The sequence below is a fragment of the Octopus bimaculoides genome, chromosome 28 (assembly GCF_046866305.1).
Source record: "Octopus bimaculoides isolate indiv1 chromosome 28, ASM4686630v1, whole genome shotgun sequence".
NCBI classification, from domain to species: Eukaryota; Metazoa; Mollusca; class Cephalopoda; order Octopoda; family Octopodidae; genus Octopus; species Octopus bimaculoides.
Genome location: NC_142955.1, coordinates 10,118,093 through 10,140,407, shown reverse-complemented (window position 1 = coordinate 10,140,407; position 22,315 = coordinate 10,118,093). Strand labels below are relative to the sequence as shown.

The following is a 22,315-nucleotide window of genomic DNA, read 5'->3' as shown; positions in this document are numbered from 1 at the left end:
AAGAGGAAAAGCAGTGTCGTGTACCTGAAAAGAAAACTTGCAATTGGAAGAATTCATAAGCAAAACATTACCTACAACCTGCAAACATTTCTCAACCTTAATGCGCTACCCAAAGGTAGGGGAGAGGATGGCCAAGGCCACTAGATGGGTTCCGGGAGACAGCCGAGGTTGACAGGATGACAAAGGGATGAACTTCCGGTGGAGGGGGCGGGATGACAGAGGAATGAACTTCCGGTGGAGGGGGTGGGATGACAGAGGAATGAACTTCCGGTGGAGGGGGTGGGATGACAGAGGAATGAACTTCCGGTGGAGGGGTGGGATGACAGAGGAATGAACTTCCGGTGGAGGGGGTGGGATGACAGAGGAATGAACTTCCGGTGGAGGGGTGGGATGACAGAGGAATGAACTTCCGGTGGAGGGGGTGGGATGACAGAGGAATGAACTTCCGGTGGAGGGGGCGGGATGACAGAGAAATGAACTTCCGGTGGAGGGGGTGGGATGGCAGAGGAATGAACTTCCGGTGGAGGGGGTGCGATGACAGAGGAATGAACTTCCGGTGGAGGGGGTGGGATGACAGAGGAATGAACTTCCGGTGGAGGGGTGGGATGACAGAGGAATGAACTTCCGGTGGAGGGGGGGTGGCAGAGGAATGAACTTCCGGTGGAGGGGGTGGGATGACAGAGGAATGAACTTCCGGTGGAGGGGGTGGGATGGCAGAGGAATGAACTTCCGGTGGAGGGGGTGGGATGACAGGAATGAAACTTCCGGTGGAGGGGGTGGGATGACAGAGGAATGACAGACGAATGAACTTCCGGTGGAGGGGGTGGGAGGGCGGGTTACCGCCAGCGAGTAGAGAGGGCTCTTAATTGTAGATTTTAAATATTTGAGAGACAACAATGCATAAATCGTAATTTTTTTAAAAGAGCAATGAATTCTGGGTGATTAGAATATAACGTAGCATGAATTTAGGAAGCTTAGAAAATGAATAAGCATGAATTTAAGACAACAACTGAATTCAATTGAATTTCATGGAGAGAAATTGAGATGTTTGAGGCCGTAAATAAATAAAAATCTCTATCTTATCTGCATCTTGGGTATTTCGTCGTAGTACGTCAGCTAGATAATTTAGAATGGGTTTCTCATTTATATATAGCCAGAACCTGAAGACCTTAAAGGAAAAACTACGAAGGGGGAGAGAGAGGATGGAGGGGTAGACAGAGGCATGGCGGGAGAAAAGATCATCATCATCATCATCATATATATATATAAAGAGAGAGAGAGAGAGAGAGAGGGAGAGGGGGGACCAGTCAAGCAGCACATCACGCTGTAATTCTTGGGCTGAGAAATCAACACTTAAAAGCCATAATTTTAAGGAGCGATAAGAATTTTTGAATAAAGGAAAATGGGTAGTGGTGGTGGGTAGGTACCGCCAGCGAGTAGAGAGGGCTCTTAATTGTAGATTTTAAATATTTGAGAGACAACAATGCATAAATCGTAATTTTTTTAAAAGAGCAATGAATTCTGGGTGATTAGAATATAACGTAGCATGAATTTAGGAAGCTTAGAAAATGAATAAGCATGAATTTAAGACAACAACTGAATTCAATTGAATTTCATGGAGAGAAATTGAGATGTTTGAGGCCGTAAATAAATAAAAATCTCTATCTTATCTGCATCTTGGGTATTTCGTCGTAGTACGTCAGCTAGATAATTTAGAATGGGTTTCTCATTTATATATAGCCAGAACCTGAAGACCTTAAAGGAAAAACTACGAAGGGGGAGAGAGAGGATGGAGGGGTAGACAGAGGCATGGCGGGAGAAAAGATCATCATCATCATCATCATATATATATATAAAGAGAGAGAGAGAGAGAGAGAGGGAGAGGGGGGACCAGTCAAGCAGCACATCACGCTGTAATTCTTGGGCTGAGAAATCAACACTTAAAAGCCATAATTTTAAGGAGCGATAAGAATTTTTGAATAAAGGAAAATGGGTAGTGGTGGTGGGTAGGTACCGCCAGCGAGTAGAGAGGGCTCTTAATTGTAGATTTTAAATATTTGAGAGACAACAATGCATAAATCGTAATTTTTTTAAAAGAGCAATGAATTCTGGGTGATTAGAATATAACGTAGCATGAATTTAGGAAGCTTAGAAAATGAATAAGCATGAATTTAAGACAACAACTGAATTCAATTGAATTTCATGGAGAGAAACAAGAAAGCGCAAGGTATTGAGATGTTTGAGGCCGTAAATAAATAAAAATCTCTATCTTATCTGCATCTTGGGTATTTCGTCATAGTACGTCAGCTAGATAATTTAGAATGGGTTTCTCATTTATATATAGCCAGAACCTGAAGACCTTAAAGGAAAAACTACGAAGGGGGAGAGAGAGGATGGAGGGGTAGACAGAGGCATGGCGGGAGAAAAGATCATCATCATCATCATCATATATATATATATATAATTTATGAGAATACATTTCTCATTATTTGCTCAAAAATGAGTAAATCAATAGTATTGTTTCTTCCTTGTGGAAATATGCCAGATTGAATATTGGAGTATTTTACGAGAATATTTATATTAAAAATATAGTATAGGGAGATAGACATAACACTGTTATAAAAGATATAATATTCTTTCAAAGAATTTATTAAAACAAAGGTAGTGTGTTTTAACAGGAATTTGGGAACAAAAGGGTTAAGAAGTGAGTAAAAAGATTCAAACTTGTTATTAACACAATTATGATTTAGTATGAATAGTCACATGTCTGGTTAAGTGACATTTTTGAGAAAATGATCTACCACAGACATCACAGTGATATGGCTTCTCTCCTGTATGAATACGTTTATGTCTATTTAAGTGCCCAGCTTCAGAGAATGATTTATTGCAGATATCACACTTATATGGTTTCTCTCCTGTATGAACACGATTGTGAGCAGTTAAGGCATATATCTGAGAGAATGATTTACCACAGATATCACAGCAATATGGCTTCTCTCCTGTATGAATATGTTTATGTGCAGTTAAGGAATGACTATAAGAGAATGATTTATCACAAGCATCACAGTGATATGGTTTCTCTCCAGTATGAATAAGCTTGTGTCTTGCTAAGTCACTATTTCCAGAGAATGATTCACTACAGAGAGAACACTGGTATGGCTTTTCTCCTGTATGAATACGCTTGTGAGTTGTCAGTACACTACACTGAGAGAATGACTTACCACAGATATTACAGTGATATGGTTTCTCTCCTGTATGAATACGCTTGTGAGTAGCTAAGTTATACGTTTGGGAAAACGATGTACCACAGATATCACAGTGATGTGGTTTCACTCCTTTATGAATACGTTTGTGTCTAGTTAAGGTATATCCACAAGAGAATGAACTGCCACAGATGTCACACTGATATGGTTTCTCTCCAGTATGAGAACGTTTGTGTTTAGACAAGATGCCAGTTTGAGAGAATGATTTACCACAGATATCACAATGAAATGGCCTCTCTCCGGTATGAACGCGCATATGTTTAGGTAAGTCACTACTTCTAGAGAATGACTTACCACAGACATCACAGTGATACGGTCTTTCACCTGTATGAATACGTCTGTGAACTGTTAGTCCACTATTTTGTGGGAATGATTTACCACAAATATCACAATAATATGGCTTTTCTACAGTGTGAATACGTTTGTGCTTACTTAAAATTCCATTTTCAGAGAATGATTTACCACAGACATCACACTGATATGGTTTCTCTCCTGTATGAATACGTTTGTGCTTAGTTAAGACTCCATTTTCTGAGAATGATTTACCACAGGTGTCACACTGGTAGGGCTTCTCTCCTGTATGAACACGTTTGTGAATAGCTACATATCCGTTTTGAGAGAATGATTTACCACAAATGTCACAATGATATGGTTTCTTTCCTGTATGAATATGTTTGTGTGTAGTCAAGTTTTTATTTTGAGAGAATGATTTGCCACATATATCACAGTGGTATGCCTTCTTTCCTGTATGAATACGTTTGTGCTTAATAAAGTCAGATTCAAGAGATGACAACATTTTTACAGATATCCTAACAACGTGATGATTTGCTTTTCACTTTTGACATCTCTTCTGGAAAATTGAAACGTTAAAAGTTCTTACATAATTTAGGTTTTCATTATTTTTTCCTTATCACATCATAGGTACACTTTTCTTTTCTGCCTTCCTTATAGTTTATTATTCATAAATATTTCAACTGTTATATTTCCATCAATTGCGATCTCTGTTGACATCACAAAATGTTGCAAACACCTTTGTAAATTCGTCCAAGTTTCACCCTTTAGCATCTAAACTGGCCATATCCAGCCAAAATATTCTCCTTGCTTTATGATCAAACTGGCCAGATCTGGTATCTCACACCTCCCACTAGAATGTCATTTTGAATATAAACAATCACATCATCGAAACCTCAAGGTTACAGGATAATGCAGGAATAAATGAGTAATTACATTTGACAGAGTAATCTTGTTGCTAAAGGGTTAAATAGAATACAAAATCATCTTCTAGAAATATTCCAGACAATGTAGAAGAAAAACATTGCTATTTCAGTTGCAAGAGGATTTGCCATAGACCAATTTTAGAAATTATAGAATATACTCAAGTAAATTTTGATCTGATTAACAATCAACACATGTTTTATGTAAGTAAAATATGTAACATTTTCCTTTGGTCTTCAACAGATGATGAATATTCATAATACATCTGATATAAGTCTTTGATACCAGTCACTGGATAATCTGAAATAATAAATAACAATGTAAGATATAGAACAAACACAAACAGTAGAGATACAAGAATATTTTACTACATTTCTAGGACAATAAACTGTTGAAATAAATATTAATCTGAACAACTGAATATCATTTTTTAAATTTGTTATCAAAATTGTGTGAAACCAACTTATTTGTAAACTATAAATTCTCTTTCAGACTTTTTCATACTTGCATGAGTTAGAATGTATTGAAGCAGACTTTCTGCAGCCAGATGCACTTCCAGTCACCAAGTAAAGTACTATTTTCTCAGGATCAGACATGTTTTCATGGAAAAGTGGATATGAAGGGCACTACTTGCATGACAGAGACACTCATTTACAATTACCACATGATGTTATGGTAAGGAGACAGTAAAACACACACACACACAAACATATATATATACAGGTCGTTGTTGACTTATAACCAATTGACTTTATGATGATTGGCACACCAGCTCCCAGGAGCAATAATAAATAGTCCAGTTGAAATCGAATGGGTTTAATTTCTTAGAAATTAACCTGTCTATGGGTGGAGTCAGCTAACAAATGCTTCCCCTAAGTTTGGTTATTGATCACCACTGGTTATCCCAAGTGTTGGATGAATATCTTGAGACATCAAGGAAACCTTGTATATGTTTATAAGCTGACCGCTTGAGACACCAAAATTTTTGACTAACATCAATATAACAGTGTAATACAGAATGGTTTGACTTTTGCCTGAGAATGCCCCTTAAGAATGTAAAAATATAGAACAGAGCTATGTAGGCCTATAGGCTGACTTACAACCAGTCAACTGGAACCAATTGTGATGTTATATATATAAATATATATATACACTGCCTTATCTACGAAACGTCTAGTTAGAATAGAGGCAGCTGATGAAGGATTTATTCCAAGTGGCTATCTGTTTTCCTATGTGTTCGTTGTTGTCTGTAGTTCATTGTCTTAACGTCCTGTACCCTGATATGCATCTATATACACATGTAGATGTAAGTATGTACATATACGTGTGTATACATGCATATATATTCTTTGTATTATATATACTACTACTACTAAAACTGTCCTTGCTTGCTTGTGTGCTTGTCTGTAATTTAATACAGCCAAACCAGTACATAATGGGAAAATGCTTTGAAAGTAAGGTACCATTGAACTGTGAATACAAATGGAATAAAACAGGTCTTGTGTGAATCAGACCATGATTTTCTGAAATACGCAGTTTTTTTCGGGTACTTTGAACTATTGGTGACCCAGCAGGTCATGGGCAGCCTAGTATATATATATATATATATATATATATATATATATATATATATTACTGGGTGCTTTTATGCATATATATATAGATATAGATAGGCACAAAGGTGGCAGGAAGCTTGCTTCCCAACTACATAATTCCGGGTTCAGTCCCACAGCGTGGCACCTTGTGCAAGTGTCTTCTACTATAGCCTTGGGCTGACCAAAACCTTGTGAGTAGATTTGATAGACGGAAACTGAAAGAAGCCAGTCATATATAAGTGTGTGTGTGTATGTATTTTTGTCTGTGCTTATGTCCCCACCGCCACTTGACAACTGATGTTGATGTGTTTACGTCCCCTTCGGTAAAAGAAACTGGTAGAATAAGTACTAGGCTTACAAAGAATAAGTCCCGGGGTTAATTTGTTTGACTAAAGGTGGTGCTCCAGCATGGCTGCAATCAAATGATTGAAACATGTAAAAGAAAAAAAAATATGAGCGTGGCCGTTGCCAGTACTGCCTGACTGGCCTTCGTGCCGGTGGCACGTAAAAGCACCCACTACACTCTCGGAGTGGTTGGCGTTAGGAAGGGCATCCAGCTGTAGAAACTCTGCCAAATCAGATTAGAGCCTGGTGTAGCCATCTGGTTGCACCAGTCCTCAGTCAAATCGTCCAACCCATGCTAGCATGGAAAGCAGATCTTAAACGATGATGATGATCTATACACACACACACACTGAAGTATAGAAGTCTGATCTGAAGACAGTGAGCCTTACAAAGGAGATGATTAAGGACCGAGATACCTGGTGCATTGCTGTACTCAAGAAGACCCATCTGCCACAGCAGAATTGATCTTGGTGCTGGTGCCACATAAAAAGCACCCAGTAAACTCTGTGGAGTGGATGGCATTAGGAAGGGTGTCCAGCCATAGAAACCATACCAGATAATGGAGCCTGTGTGACCCTTGACCTTACCAGCTCTGGTCAAACTGTTGAACCCAACCCAACATGGAGAACAGCAGTTAAATGAGGATGATGATGACAACAGGCTTCATTCAGTTTCTGTTTACTAAATACACTCACAAGGCTACAGAGCTGACACTAGCCCAAGACGCCACACAGTGGGACTGAACCCTAAACCATATGGTTGGGAAGCAAACTTCTTAACCACCCAACCACATCTGTAAGGAAAATGAGAAACACAAACACAAAATGGACTTCGTTTCTCTTCATATGCTGCTACTTACTTAGAGTGTGTATATGCACAATTACAAAAATAAGATAAAGGCAGTCCAGCAGTAGCCATCCAATCAATATATAATTTTATAAACAAAGAAAAATACTGTTCACTTAAGAGGCACGACTTCAGGATCACTTGGCTGCTATTTCTAGTAAGTTAAGCGACTCTAGAGAGGCCTTCCTTTTATAGTTTGGAGTAAACTTAGTTGTTTAGTCCAAGATCAGTCCTGGTCAAACAGAAATATGGGTGAAAGGCGTTCCAATCATGACCAGCCTAGCTTTTTGTATATCAGCAATAATGTTGTCCAATAAATGATTTCTTTAAGATAGTACAGCTTGATTTCAGAGATATTTGGCAGTTATTTCTAGCAGGCTAAATAGCCTAAGTAGAAGTGCCTCTATTAAACACTATTGCTGTTGTTGGCGATCCTATAACCGTGAGTCCGCTGCCCTAACCACTGGGCCATTGCACCTCCACTTCTATTAAACACTAAGACCAGTCAATTATACATTTATATCACCCTACATCAGTGGTTCCCAACTCGGGTCCATATAAGATTTGAAGGGTGGGGGTTCACAACAGTATTTCAAGAGCCCCTGAAAAAATTTTGCTTTAAATGTATGAATTGGTGTATATTGCAAGAAACTAGGTTTTTTATTTCCTCCACCATTTTACTAAGTTCAACCTACATAAGTTAATGTGGGTAATTAGCACACGTGTACCAGTTGTGTATATAAATTAGGGTTAGGGAAGTTTTTTAGCCGCTGTCCCGCAAGTAATTTTTTAAAACAAAGTAAATAAAAGCTGTTATGGTAACTTGACACACTTTTTATGTTTTTTTTAAAAAAAACAGCATCCAATGATTTTTTTTAAACAGTATGTAATGGCTTTTTTAAACAGTGGCAATCACCGGCAGTTTTTGTTGCCTTTCCCCAGTCCCACCTTGCTCTATGCCTTATCCTCTCTAGAAAAAGGCGACGAAAACTACCGAAGATTAGCTGAAAGATTAGCCGAAGATTAGCTGTCAGAAGTGAAAGTGCTCACTGCTAGTGAAGTATCTGTCTGTTGCTGGCCTGTCGATTCTTTGGCTACTGACAGCTAATACCATGACTGGCCGGAGCGAGCTATATGTCTGTCTGTCTGTCTCTCTATCTATCTATCTATTACTCGAAAGTTATTGGAACAAATTCGACACCTATATCCATGCGTTTGAAAACACAACACAGAGTATAAGGGTACTCGCGTCCGCGCTAGCTAGTCGTGAGTGGTCGATCCTATTATTTTTAAACTTCAAACTTCATTTGTTTTCTATTTTGATAAATTCTCTCTGTTGAAAATTATATTTTTATATTTTAAATAATTTGCAATTTCAGGAAATATGTTTTTGCTTTCATAACAAATAAAGAAATTGAATATCACACAGTTCTTGCAATTCGTTCGAAAATGCCGAGAGTCGTCAATTAATATTGGAAGAATGCAGTGTATAATGTTCAAAATGCAAAAGAAAATATGTGTTATATGGACAAAGAAATGGACACGCAACATTAGATTGTATACTCTTGGCACAATTGAATAAAATCTTCCACCAAACAATAAAATAAAATGTTACTTGAATGCGAACCATTCTGAAAGATGTTTGAAAATGTTTTCAAAACATTCATTTCCAGTTTTGCCATATTGTTCCCGCCAAAGAAATTCGTCCAAATATGATTCAATCATGTCTGTTTGTTCCCCCATCATATGCTTAAAATGTCGTTTTGCGTTTTTCCAATAGCATTTCACCGAATCGGTATGAACATTAGGATCGACAAAGTTTTCGGTTTGGTTCACTTTGAAATGAGTGTATTTTGGTGTCACATCTATTTCACTAATCCCGTTGTACGCACTCCAACAATTCGAATATATAATCGTCCCTGGTTTGATATATCTTCTAAAAAGTGGTAGAAGAGTTTCAGAAGAATGGTCAGGTACAAAGACTAAAAACCCTTTTTTGTCTTTTCTGTCCCATCCTCCAAAAACCCACCTCTCCTGTGACGTTCTCCCTCTATTGCACTTTTGCTTGCACATCTTAGGTTCGTCTATTTCAACGATGTGCCCAAGTCCACCAATTTGGTAGGGGTTACGCACAAGATAATTGCTTGTAATGTCCCTCATGTACTGATACCATTGAACAACAGTAGATTTTGAAAGACCGGTCATCTCGGACGATGGATGTACGGCTATATTTTGGGACCAGAGATAACTGAGAAGAATAAAGTCCTGTAGTCGCAATTTCGAATTTTCCAGAAACGAAAACTTCTTAATGGACTCTTTTATAGCTTTATGTTTGGGACAACGAAATATCTTCCCTTCCTTCTGCTTTATCAATGTCATTTCCTTCTGGCAAATTGAACATTGGGGAGCAACACTGTTTAGAACTTTCTTCTCCTTCAGAAATGAATATGCCGCATCGTAATCTTCAATATATGGTAATATATTGTAAATCATTTTTAAAATCAATGACCAATATCGTACGTCCAGAAATTTAAGCGAACTGCTAACCACAAGGCTTTCCGTAGAAATGATTTTTCCCGCTCAGTGCACAGCCAAATCAATGGTAACATGTGCGCATTTAGCGATTTGCATTGTAGCATCGACTACTCACGACTACCTAGAGCGGAAGAACGAGTGCGCGCACCGGGACCACTCTTCTGAAATAGTACCTCGGTTGCTACTTCACTTACTCTTTTTACACACCAAGGTCGCATGAAATTAGCAATATTATTCATTTCCTCCTAGATATACTTGCCATAAAATGTCCACCTTATCTTGCACTCATTGCAGGTTCGCTACCTGTGTCACACAACATCAAACGGACTTATCATTTCACTAGTGATTCTCACATTTCCTGATATATTTTACTCGTTATTCTCCGAAATTGTTTACAGTAGAATATATTTTAGTCTTACCTCGAATAACAGCTTCCTACTTTCGGTTGCATCAAGGAAACTTGAACAGAATAAACAAGTACGAACCTGCTGCTCCTGGCGCCAAAACCATTTCACGGATCCACGCGCAGGTTCTTTGTTTACTTTTGGATATCACTTCCGCTTTTTATTTCGGACCGTAACAACTGATCGTTCGATGCTTGCCTTGTACTCTGGCATTATTGTTATATTATTTATACCATGTCCCACTTAAAATCAAGAGATGCTATAAGCAAGGGTGGCCAAACTTACTTAACGTAAGAGCTACATCCGATAAAGTTCTGATGTCTGAGAGCTGAAAGTCACGAAAATATACACTCTTGTTTACATTTGTGCGTGTTTGTGTCCTGCATCTTGAATCGATCAAATATATACTAGACCTGACAAAATTAGGGTGGATCAAAAAATAGGTGGTCGTGAGTAGTCGATGCTACAATGCAAATCACTAGATGCGCGCATGCTACCATTGATTTGGCTGTGTGCTCGACAGAAAACCTTGTGGTAAGCAGTTCGCTTAAATTTCCGGACGTGCGATATCGATCAAACACATTCAGGGCAGTGCTCCAGCATGGCCACTATCTAATGACAGAAACCAGTAAAGTAAAAGGGAGAAGTTCAGATGGAAGCGCGGCTTTTAACACCGTGTTAATCTTTTTCCAATTTTTTTTTTTCCGATTTTGTGTTCGACTATATCTCATACAATTTTACACACATTTAAATCCCACCCCCTATAATATCCTCAAAGTTTGAGATTTTTGTATTCCTTTTTTTAAAATCCAAGTTATTAGACTGCCTTTGTTTCTCCTCATTATTAAAAATTAATTCTGAAGTCGAAACTTAAACAAAACTGCAAACACAGACAAGAGAAGAAACAAACGACATACATGTTCGTGATGTTTATCAGAAAGATGAAGCCCTACATATTCTGAAATTGGGAAAGTGACTGAAATTCCTTGACAATTTGTCTCTCTGAAAGCTTAAAACTGTCTCAGTAAGATCAGAAATAATCTTATCCTTCCCCTTGCAGAGACAAGTCGCGAGTTTATAGATGATTCATAATATCAGTAATGAACAAATGTTGCACGTTCATCACTTACTATTTGAAGGTAGAATTTTCTTGTTTTTCTTTAAAAAAAGTAATAATAGGTTCCAACAGATTCGCAAACCTACTCAAAATATCGCTGGTCGATAACCAACTCACAAGCTTCAGTTCTTCAATAAATTTTCAGAACTGTTGGTGGGTTTTCCTATTTAAACACGAAATTCACAATTGTGAATACAGAATTCATTGCATCTTCATACTTGAAGAATCTGGCTACAAGGGGTTCACAATGAATAATACAATGAACAGGGAGAAACTCTGGAAAGCTAGGATCGCTTTTCATAAGCACAATTAATCCTGCATTTTTCCCAGTCATTACAAGTGCGCCATCTGCTGCAACACCGACCTAGCTTATTCAGTAGAGTACCAGCATTTGTTAAGGTACTCTCAAGCACATTTTTTGTGTCAATACCACAAGTTGTTTCTTTTAATTCCACTAAATCCAACATCTCTTCTTTTACAATGAACTCAGAAGAAATATAAACAAAAAACTGGCAGTTGTGGGCAGTGGCAACTTGTAGATAAAATTAGGGTGGGTGCTGCTTCAGAAAATTTTTAGCTGTTGTTTTAATATTGTGTAAAAGGAAACAAACATATAAAAAGAATATTTATATATAAACTTAATTGGTTCACGTTTTAGCCACTGTCAGGTAGTGTGTTTAATTTGTTCACTGAAAACCACCACGAATTTCCCTTGTTTTTCAAAAATTCTCACTAAATCACAAAATAAAGGGGTGGGTGTACCCTATTTTTCAAATCCTGGCAGCAACACTGAAGCTGGAATTAGGATAATAATCTAATTCTACACTTAATCACATTCAAGAATATAAACGCGTTTTTAAGCACAACACGTGGAGTCAAAAAGAAACACTACCTTTTATCAGCACTGCATGAACGTCAGTGCTGTCTCTCCCTAGTGTGAAGCTTCCTATCTCAGACATGTGAGCATGTGCACAACAGCCAAACACTGTGTCGCTGGAACTGTGAAGTGCACAGTTCTATACAAGGATTTTCTATTTTTTCATAAACTAGGGGATAGCTACTGACATTAAGCTTAAGGATTATACAATGTACAAGAAAGAATTAAAGAAAAAGGACTCATTACATTGAATGTTATCGATAACATTTCCACTTGATAGTATCGAGTGGAAATAGCGGGTGCTGCAGTTCTGCAGTGCCTATATATGAGCTGCCACTGGTTGTGGGTTGTCTTGTACATCAGTTGAATGCAAGGGAATTTCAAAAATCATTTTCCCTGATCTGAGGAGTATGCATTCTTTAGTGTGGTGTGAAACTGGTGTTTGAGCTTTTAGTCACTGAAGTTTCATGTTATTTGAATCAAATGCTGCAACAATTGCAGCTATATTCTTTTGAACAAATTCCCCATCAGAATATGGGCGTTTAGCATGAACAATATTCCTCAATACAATTAAACTGGCTCCAATCACTGTATTTTTCTCTCCCACTCTGGCTTAAAATTTCTGCTTTCATCTTCATATCTTTGTTTTTTACAACTTGGTGATGCTGTCTTCCTTCACAAATTTTCCCCAGAGATTTTGAAACAAACCTAGTATCCAAAGTGTATCTACTAGGTATGAACGGTCAAACAGCTTGTACTAAGCTGTGCTAATGTATGTGACCAGAGTGCAGTCAAGGCTAGAGTAGCAAAGTTATCTGCAACCAGTTTCATCCTCTCTCTGTGCATGCAAATGTTTGACCCTCTTACCCACAACATCAGTCTTCTGATATTCTGTAACCCTCTGCCTCCTTACCATTCCTGCCCTTTGCACTAAAGAACAATGCCTCGCTCAGATCTAGCATTATCATTAACAATTGGTTGTTATTCATTGCTCTATGAACGGTCAGGGATCCATCATCAAGTAAAGTAATTATTGAGTCAATACTTACTGCTTATTTATTTCAGTCATTTGACTGTGGCCATGCTGGAGCACTGCTTTTAGTTGAACAAATTGACCCCAGGACTTATTCTTTGTAAGCCTAGTACTTATTCTATCGGTCTTTTTTGCCAAACTGCTAAGTTATGGGGATGTAAACACACCAACATTAGTTGTCAAGCGATGGTGGTGGGGGACAAACACAGATACATATATATATATATGACAGGCTTCTTTTAGTTTCTGTCTACCAAATCTACTTACAAGGCTTTGGTTGGCCCGAGGCTACAGTAGAAGACATTTGCCCAAGGTGCCATTCAGTGGGACTGAACCTGGGACTATGTGGTTGGTAAGCAAGCTACTTACCACACAGCCAATCCTGCGCCTATGTCAATATTGTTCTTAGTTAATGCAACAACGGTCATTGTGTAAAGCAAACCAAAACAAGTACTGAAAAATAAACAACAGTAGCGACATCAAATAAATTTTCCCATCTTGGCATCTTGGGCAAGTGCCTTCTACTATAGCCTTGGGCCGACCAATGCCTTGTGAGTGGATTTGGTAGACGGAAACTGAAAGAAACCCGTCGTATATATCTATATATATATATGTATGTGTTTGTGTGTCTGTGTTTGTCCCCCCAACATTGCTTGACAACTGATGGTGGTGTGTTTACATCCCCCGTAACTTAGCAGTTCGGCAAAAGAGACCGATAGAATAAGTACTAGGCTTCCAAAGAATAAGTCCTGGGGTCGATTTGCTCGACTAAAAGGTGGTGCTCCAGCATGGCCGCAGTCAAATGACTGAAACAAGTAAAGAGTATTTAATGTCATTTACAAATGTATGCGACACATTTGAGCTTGTTTTGAAAGAGAGTGATGAAAATAACATTCTACATGCTAATAACACTCTTTCTTATACAATTATATGAATCTACCTGGGTAGAATTTGAACGGGAAATATGCTGAGAAAGTTAAAGAGCACAATACTAAAATAGCAAGGGTGAATATTTTTTAACAAAATCATTACAATTATGTATTTGGTCTTATTTGAAATAGTTGGGGAATGCCATTCTCCCTTCCTGCAAAAATAAGAAACATTGTTCCCACAACACTATACTGGTATCAGTTCATATCCAATAAATAATTGGAAAGCTTGAATTGTATTTAATTTAAATATTGTGATAAAAAAGATCTGAGCTTAAATACATTCCATCAGCCATGTATATTAATGATCAAAGAGCCACAGTTTGGCAATTGGTGCTGTAATACAGACTGTCATTATTCAGATAGAAAAATAATACATTCTAGACCACAAAAGCTACACATGCTGTAGTGCTGTCTCATGCCAGTGTTGTGGTAACATTTCTCATCTACCACATACAATTAAAACAATATCCTTCTTAAAATATTTCTCAACCACCATATCTTTTACAAAACATTTCTCAACCACTTCATTCAATCCCTGACTTATGAAGAATATTCACCAAGAGGAAATAATGAAGTAAAAATTAAGGATTCTGGGCCTCAGTGCTGAAATGACAAAACACTAACTAGATGCAGTGAAATAAACATAGCCAACCCACATTAGTGCTATTTCCTCTAAGATTTTGCTGGAATTTGCATTGTGTAAAAATCTTATATTTCTTTTCAAAGTATGAGTGCATCCATGCAAATAGTTATCAATCAAATTTCTTCAATTAAAAATATCGAATTTCCTTTTGAAAGCTTCATGAACAAATTTTATTTTCCTTCCTTTCCTAATTGTAAAACATGTAAACGTATACAGGCATGCAGTTCAGACAAAGTGCAAAATAAACTTTAAAACATTGATGAAGATTCACAAATTATACCATCCAATTTGCATTTATATTAAATTGAAAGTGATACTGACACAATTGCAAATTCACATTCAGGAATCATGCCACAGATAAAAGACATGGTAAATATATATAAATATAAACAAACATCAGTGACATTCCCTTGATGGGATATAGAAATATACGAATGCCCTAGTATTTGTATTGGGATAAATGGAGCCAATCACAACCATTCAATGTGGATGTTGAACTCTTCATAATATTTACGGACAGGATTGACATGCACAGCCAGGTTAGAAATGGTATTGAGACCAGAGAGCGTTGTATTGGTTGGCTGGAATTTGTAGACATGGCACTACTAAAAATGTCGGAAAGTAATCACCAACATGCACTTGATAGGTTTGCTGTTGAGTACTGCCTAGCAGGAATGAAAACCAGAGCCATGAAGATTGTATATGTGACTGGAGGTCCATTGAAGCCGGTGGAGAAGTTCAAGTATCTTGGGGTCGTTTTCAGGAGTGATGGGAGCCAGAAGACTGAATCAAGTGCAAGAATTGCAGGAGTTTGAGCAATAAGGTGCCAGCTTCAGAATTTGATCATTAAAAGGGAGGTGGGAGTAAAAAGCAAACTTGCTATCTTCAATTCGATGTTCATGTCTGCCCTTACGGTAATGAATTTTGGTTAATGACTGAAAGAGTAATATCACAAATGCTAGTGGCCAAGTTGGGATTCCTCTGATGGGTCTGTGGAGTAATGTTGAGATTAGAGATCACAGCTCTGATACCAGATACATGTAGTAAGAATGTATCAGGAAAGAATTGCTGCAGAAGTTTTTTCAGGCAAATCTAACAAACAGGACCACCAGCAAGATGACTGCATAACATTTATGAACTTGGCTAATCTTGCTTGGGGATCAAGCAGAATCAATGGGAGATAATTCCTTCTGACAAGACCTGATGGAAAGAGTGCTTGAGGACTCTGCCCCTGCGACCCTCTCAGGTATAAGAGGGTGAAGATGAGATGAGATGAAACCGGAATATGCATAAGACACCTGAAAGAATGCATAAAAAATTGAAAATATTTGTTAGATATCATCCACATAACTTATTATAACATGATGGAATATAATATTCTGAACTTTGTTTATTATTTCTAACAGTGATAACTGTAATTGTATAGGGATGTTATACCTTCCAACAATATGTTTCTCACCTATTTATGCACACGTCATCACCCTCTTTTTGTGTTCATATCCTATGCTGGCATGGGTCAGATGCACAATATCAAATAAATCAATGGTATCTTGATCCTGGAAGTGTGTCAGAAGGTGTATACATAAGTATTCTGAAGGAATGCTTTTATTAAAAATATCATAGACATAAGTTATAGCACTAATATACAGTGGTAGTTATATAAAACAGTATTGATCCTGATACAACACTGGTATACCTTTCCTGTGTGAATACATTAATGGTTGAGTAAAATATGTTTTCAAAGAATGAGTTTTGACATTTGTATTTAACATAACCCAGCGACATCTACTGCTTAACCCTTTAGCATTCAGATTACTTTGTCATAAGTAATCCTTATTTATTCACATTAAAAAAAATTTATCTGGTATTATCTTGTAGCTTCAGCATGTGAAGGATGTAATTGTTTGTTTTTAGAATGACATTGCAGGGTAGGTGTGAGTTGCTGGCTCTGGCCAGTTTGAGTATAAAATGGGTAGAATATTTGGGCCAGATACAGCCAGTTTGAATGCTAAAGGATTAAATTTTGCTGATCAAATTAAGAGTTGTTTTTTCTGTTGGTGTATACAGAAATTTCATGAATATTGTAAAGCATCATCCATAAAATTGCATGATATACTAATATGAAAAAGGAAAAGATGAATTTGATCAAGAAACTCTTGTGAACAAAAATCACTAAGCAGAGAATTGTATCAATATTAATATTTATAAATATTGATGATAATTTCTCACTGTGGGTTGGTAAAATTACTAGATTACTCCACAAGTATAAAAAAATAAGAAAATTATTAGATATACTAACAAGAAAAAGGCAAAAAATTATTTGATCAACAAAAATGAAGCTGTACATTTCATGTGTTGTCTTTCTCAGGAGCTTATCTTCAACAATGACACAGTTACTGTTCTTTATGACTATACACATGTCTAGTTAAATTACTTTTCTGAGAGAATGATTTATCACAAATATCACAGTGATATGGCTTCTCACCTGTATGAATACGTTTGTGAGCAGTTAAATCACCATTTTGGAAGAATGATTTACCACAGATATAACAGGGATATGGTTTTTCCCCCGTATGAATACGTTTGTGTCTTGTTACATCACTACTTCCACAGAATGATCTACCACAGATATCACAGTGATATGGTTTCTCACCTGTATGGATACGGTTGTGTTTTGTTAAGTCACTGCTTCCAGAGAATGATTTACCACAGATATCACAGTGATATGGTTTCTCTCCTGTGTGAATACGTTTGTGCTTAGTTAAGTCGCTGCTTATAGAGAATGATTTACCACAAATATCACAGCAATAAGGTTTCTCTCCCGTGTGAATACGTTTGTGCTTAGTTAAGTCGCTGCTTATAGAGAATGATTTACCACAAATATCACAGCAATAAGGTTTCTCTCCCGTGTGAATACGTTTGTGCTTAGTTAAGTCGCTGCTTATAGAGAATGATTTACCACAAATATCACAGCAATAAGGTTTCTCTCCTGTATGGATGCGTTTGTGAATAGTCACATCACCACGTCGAAGGAATGATTTCCCACAAACATCACAATGATATGGTTTCTCTCCAGTATGACTTCTTATGTGTTCAGTTAAATGGTGATTTTGCAAGAATGATCTACCACAGATATCACAGTGATATGGCTTCTCACCTGTATGAATACGTTTGTGAGCAGTTAAATCACCATTTTGGAAGAATGATTTACCACAGATATAACAGGGATATGGTTTTTCCCCCGTATGAATACGTTTGTGTCTTGTTACATCACTACTTCCACAGAATGATCTACCACAGATATCACAGTGATATGGTTTCTCACCTGTATGGATACGGTTGTGTTTTGTTAAGTCACTGCTTCCAGAGAATGATTTACCACAAATATCACAGTGATATGGTTTCTCTCCTCTATGAACAATACATTTGTGTTTAGTTAAGTCATTACTTCCATAGAATGCATTTCCGCAGATGTCACATTTATATGGTTTCTTTCCAGTATGAATGAGTTTGTGACTGTTTAAAGTGCTGCTTTGAGAGAATGATTTACTACAGACATGACAGCAAAATGGTTTCTCTCCTGTATGAATACGTTTGTGAGTGATTAAACATTGATTATGCAAAAATGATTTACCACAGATATCACAGAAGTAAGATGTTTTATCTTTCCCTTTCTTTGAATCATCAGGAAAATTAACCCTTTTCAACTGCATTTTGTATTCAACACTGTCCTCACATAATTCCTTTTCCATATTATCTTTTGTTTCCTCTCTACAATATATAGATATTGGTTTGTTTATTAATATGTGACTCTGGGTTAATCACACAAGTCCCTTCTTGGCACTTAATCTGGTATACAGTGCTCTTCTTTTTGCAGTTCATATGTGGGTTTTTCAAAAAGAAGAACACTGTATACCAGGGGTTTGTTTATTTATTTTTTTTGTATTTCATTTATTTCCATCAACTGTGAGCTTTCTCCATAACTAAAGATGTAGAGTCTACAATTTTGGTATATGTAATGCTTTCATTATAGATTATTGCAAGTCCTTAATACTTACAGAAATACTCTTTAAGGAATAAAATATTAATATAATTAATACAAAATGTTCAAAAAGCAGTGGAATGCATTAGTAAGTGGCCCATTTGAACAATTTGGATTTGGGTTCCTTTAATTTTTTGGTTATACCATTTTTTTTTGGCTGTGTAGTTTCAGTACTACTGCATAGCAACTTGGGCAAATGTCTTTTACTATAGCCCTAAGCCAACAAATGGCTTAGGAGTGAATTCGGAAGATTGCAACTGTGAAAGCCCATTATATATGTGCATATGTATGTGAGAGAGTCTTCGTCTTTGTGTTTGTTCCCTATCACTGCTTGACAACTAGTTTTGGTTTGTTTAAGTCTTTCAATCTTAGCGGTTTAGCAAAAAGTGACTGACAGAACAAGTACCAGATTGAAAAGAAAACGTACAGTGGGGGCTCGATTCATTCAAAAATTTGTTTCACAACAAATTCTACACCATGTTGGAAATTTCATACAAAAATATCCATTTTTCTGGAGGTTACAAGGCAACAAATTTGAGGGTGGAGAGTACAGATGCAGAGGTATGCTAATTGGCATCTATAATGACATTATCTCAAACTTAGAAGTCTAACAAACTGAAAAAAAAAAAAAAGACTGGAGTGGATGCAACTAAAATCCTTCAAAGCAGTGCTCCAGCATGGCCATAGTCCAATTAACAAAACAACTGAAAGGTAAAACACCTCTTCATTATTTGTGTTTCAGTTTTTCATTTTCCTATCATTTTCACTTCCATTTCACTTCATTGATGGACAGGCAGACCACTCTCTCATACGAACACTTCATTATTTTGAATTATTTGCTTGTATATATATATGTGTGTTCGTGTGTCTGTGTTTGTCCCACCAACATCACTTGACAACCGATGCTGGTGTGTTTACATCCTTGTAACTTAGCGGTTCGGCAAAAGAGACCGATAGAATAAGTACTAGGCTTACAAAGAATAAATCCTGGGGTTGATTTGCTCGACTAAAGGTGGTGCTCCAGCATGGCTGCAGTCAAATGACTGAAACAAGTGAAAGAGTAAGAGTAATTGATAAAGACTTGAATAATAGAATTTGCAAAACAAGTATTCTTTTTACTAATCAGGAACAAAATTATTTTATTCAGCTGAATACATGTCATTGATTGGTTGAAATTACCGAAACACAACAACTTTAACACGAAATAACTTCGTAAATAGAAACTTTCCTCAACACCACTAAGAGTAAAAAAGGTTTTATATGACACATTCTACCAGTGTCCGAAGTTTTAAAGTGTTTAGTTACAAAAAATTAATTTCTCGATCTGCCGTCCAATCTCTCCCTCGCACTGTATTTCTTTCTCAACAATAACTTACTCATTCTCCACCCCTTCTTCTAAATACAAGTCATGGTATATATTTTGATTCTTCCTCTTCTTTCCCTTTATAATATAAGATGAATATTATATGTCTTTTAGAATAAGTTGGAGAACATTCTGCAATCAAAAGTATTCCAACTTAGGCCATTTCCTCTTTTTAGTGGGACATATAACTATATAATCAAATGTATCGTTTCCTTATCTAAGTGGTTAGAGTTACTATGATTTAGGTGTGGCAACTATTTCTTGTAAGTCTAGCAATTACGATTTGGCAAAGTCACTGTGCTATTCAGTCGTTGCTAAAGAAAGAAACAAACTTTGTAATGTATAGTGATGAAGAAAATTTTATAATGAAATTGGCTGAAACCAACTAGCAAGCGTCCATCAGGTTGTTAATTCAACCAGAAACAGCAGTCAAATGTCCCTTCAATAATACTCTAGCGTTTAAAAATGGATTGATGCAATGGAGAATGTATGCTTACAAATACTATGCCAAAAAACTGGCTGGCCATGGCTAGCATATTTTTAATCATAGTTTTGCTTACTCTTTACTCTTTTACTTGTTTCAGTCATTTGACTGCGGCCATGCTGGAGCACCGCCTTTAGTCGAGCAAACTTGATGGATTTAAATAATAAAAACATCAACAATAATGACATCCATGACTATGTGCAAGCAAAGTGTAACTGTCTTGTGCAATGTCTCTGATATTGTATATTCTGGTGTTATAAAATAATCATTATGTCTGTGAAGGTGTGTTGTGTGTGTGCAAAATTTCTCTGTGATCAATAATCTATTATATACTGATTTTTATAACTTACAATGTTTAATTTCTCATGTCAATACTGTATTCTCACTGTAATTAGTCAATCCAACTAGGTCCCAGCTTTGGATTGGGTGACTGCTTTGCTCTGGCAAAGTTTGATATGAACTTACCTGAAGCTGCCTTTGACTCTTACTATAAAAGCTCCCTATTATAAAGTGTTCTAAATTAAAACCTGTCAAAATTTCATGTAAAAATATGTTTCAAACAACAACGAAATAAAGTTATTTTACTAAATGCTTCATTCTTTTCAGAATTAATTGAAATAAAAGGCAGTGTATTTCAACAGAAATATAGTAACAATAAAGTTAAATAAAAAAAATTCCAAGGTCCCATTTCCAGCTGTAGATGTTAGGATGTGTACTTTCTTGTTGCAAATGTAATAAGCTGGTCAGTGGCTGACGAAAGCCTCCATTTTTAACCTATCAGAAGTCCCAACTCAGTGCTGAGACGAGAACAAAAAAGTCAACAAAGTCAAAACATTTATGTGGTTTCTTGACCTGCCAGAAATAGCAACCAAATCTTACTTAAACTACACTTTTCAGAATGATATTTACTGTTAACAATAACATTATTCTATTAATCTTTGCTTATCATTAAAATAAATGGCAATCAAATATTAGGGTTGATAGCAACGTCTACTAATTTCAGGCCTTGTACTCTCCAATTTCATGCTTTGTATCTAAATAAGAAAGTTCTAAGATACATGCTCTGGGATGAATCATCAGGTGTTATAACACCTAAAAAACAACATTTGAATGGGTTTACCAGAAAGATAAAGGAGGGTTCCATCTTCTGCAGGTATTCAAACCTGGCTAGCAAATTATCAAGCAGCTCTTGTAATTTAATGTCAGGGAATGTATTTACTCTTTTTCAGAGATTGGGAAAGTGACTGAAATTTCTTGACAATATCTCTCTTTGAAAACCTTCTGAGTAAGATAAGAAATAATCTTATCCTTCTCCCTGCAGAGCCAAGTTGAGAGTTTGTAGATGATTCATTACATCAGTAATCAACATCATACCTTGTATCCATTCTTTATGTCGAGTGAACAACATTGTTTCCAACAAACTTAGTAATTCCAAACCTTTTCTTTGTCTCCCAAACCTAGGAAATATTTGATTAAGTTTCACACTTCCTACAATGTACATCTACACCTGAAAATGAAATAAAACTCAATTTATTTATAATTATTTTATTTATTTTTAATTGAACCATCTAGAGTATTGTGATATAATACAAATCTCATTATGTTTAACCCTTTACTCGTC

General features: G+C 36.7%; 2 protein-coding genes across 3 annotated transcripts; both read right to left on the bottom strand.

The window, feature by feature from the left end:
- Window positions 1-2,619: 2,619 nt before the first annotated feature.
- LOC149130533 (uncharacterized) lies at window positions 2,620-18,557 on the bottom strand. Its single transcript, XM_089343791.1, has 2 exons — window positions 17,223-18,557; window positions 2,620-4,026 (listed from the first exon to the last, which is right to left on the bottom strand). Exons 1-2 carry the CDS (start codon window positions 18,555-18,557, stop codon window positions 2,740-2,742), a joined length of 2,622 nt encoding a protein of 873 aa, XP_089199917.1. The 3' UTR covers window positions 2,620-2,739.
- On the bottom strand, window positions 4,021-10,130 carry LOC106873531 (uncharacterized). 2 transcript variants are annotated; one of them, XM_014920922.3, is made up of 2 exons: window positions 8,892-10,127; window positions 4,021-4,778 (listed from the first exon to the last, which is right to left on the bottom strand). In XM_014920922.3, coding segments are annotated over exons 1-2 (867 nt in total). In that variant the 5' UTR covers window positions 9,758-10,127; the 3' UTR covers window positions 4,021-4,777. The 2 variants fall into 2 exon arrangements, with proteins under 2 accessions (XP_014776408.3, XP_089200307.1); XM_089344181.1 differs by lacking the exon at window positions 4,021-4,778 and having other exon boundaries at window positions 4,825-10,130.
- Window positions 18,558-22,315: the final 3,758 nt, after the last annotated feature.

What these genes read in the sequence shown, in the direction of transcription:
- LOC106873531 (XM_089344181.1), bottom strand. Translation starts at nt 9,757, where the DNA reads ATGATTTACAATATATTACCATATATTGAAGATTACGATGCGGCATAT.
- LOC149130533 (XM_089343791.1), bottom strand. Translation starts at nt 18,557, where the DNA reads ATGGAAAAGGAATTATGTGAGGACAGTGTTGAATACAAAATGCAGTTG. An exon ending in AAAGTAATTTAACTAGACAT is followed by an intron (nt 4,027 to 17,222) that starts GTGTATAGTCAT and finishes GACTTTATTAAG; the next exon opens with CACAAACGTATTCATACAGG.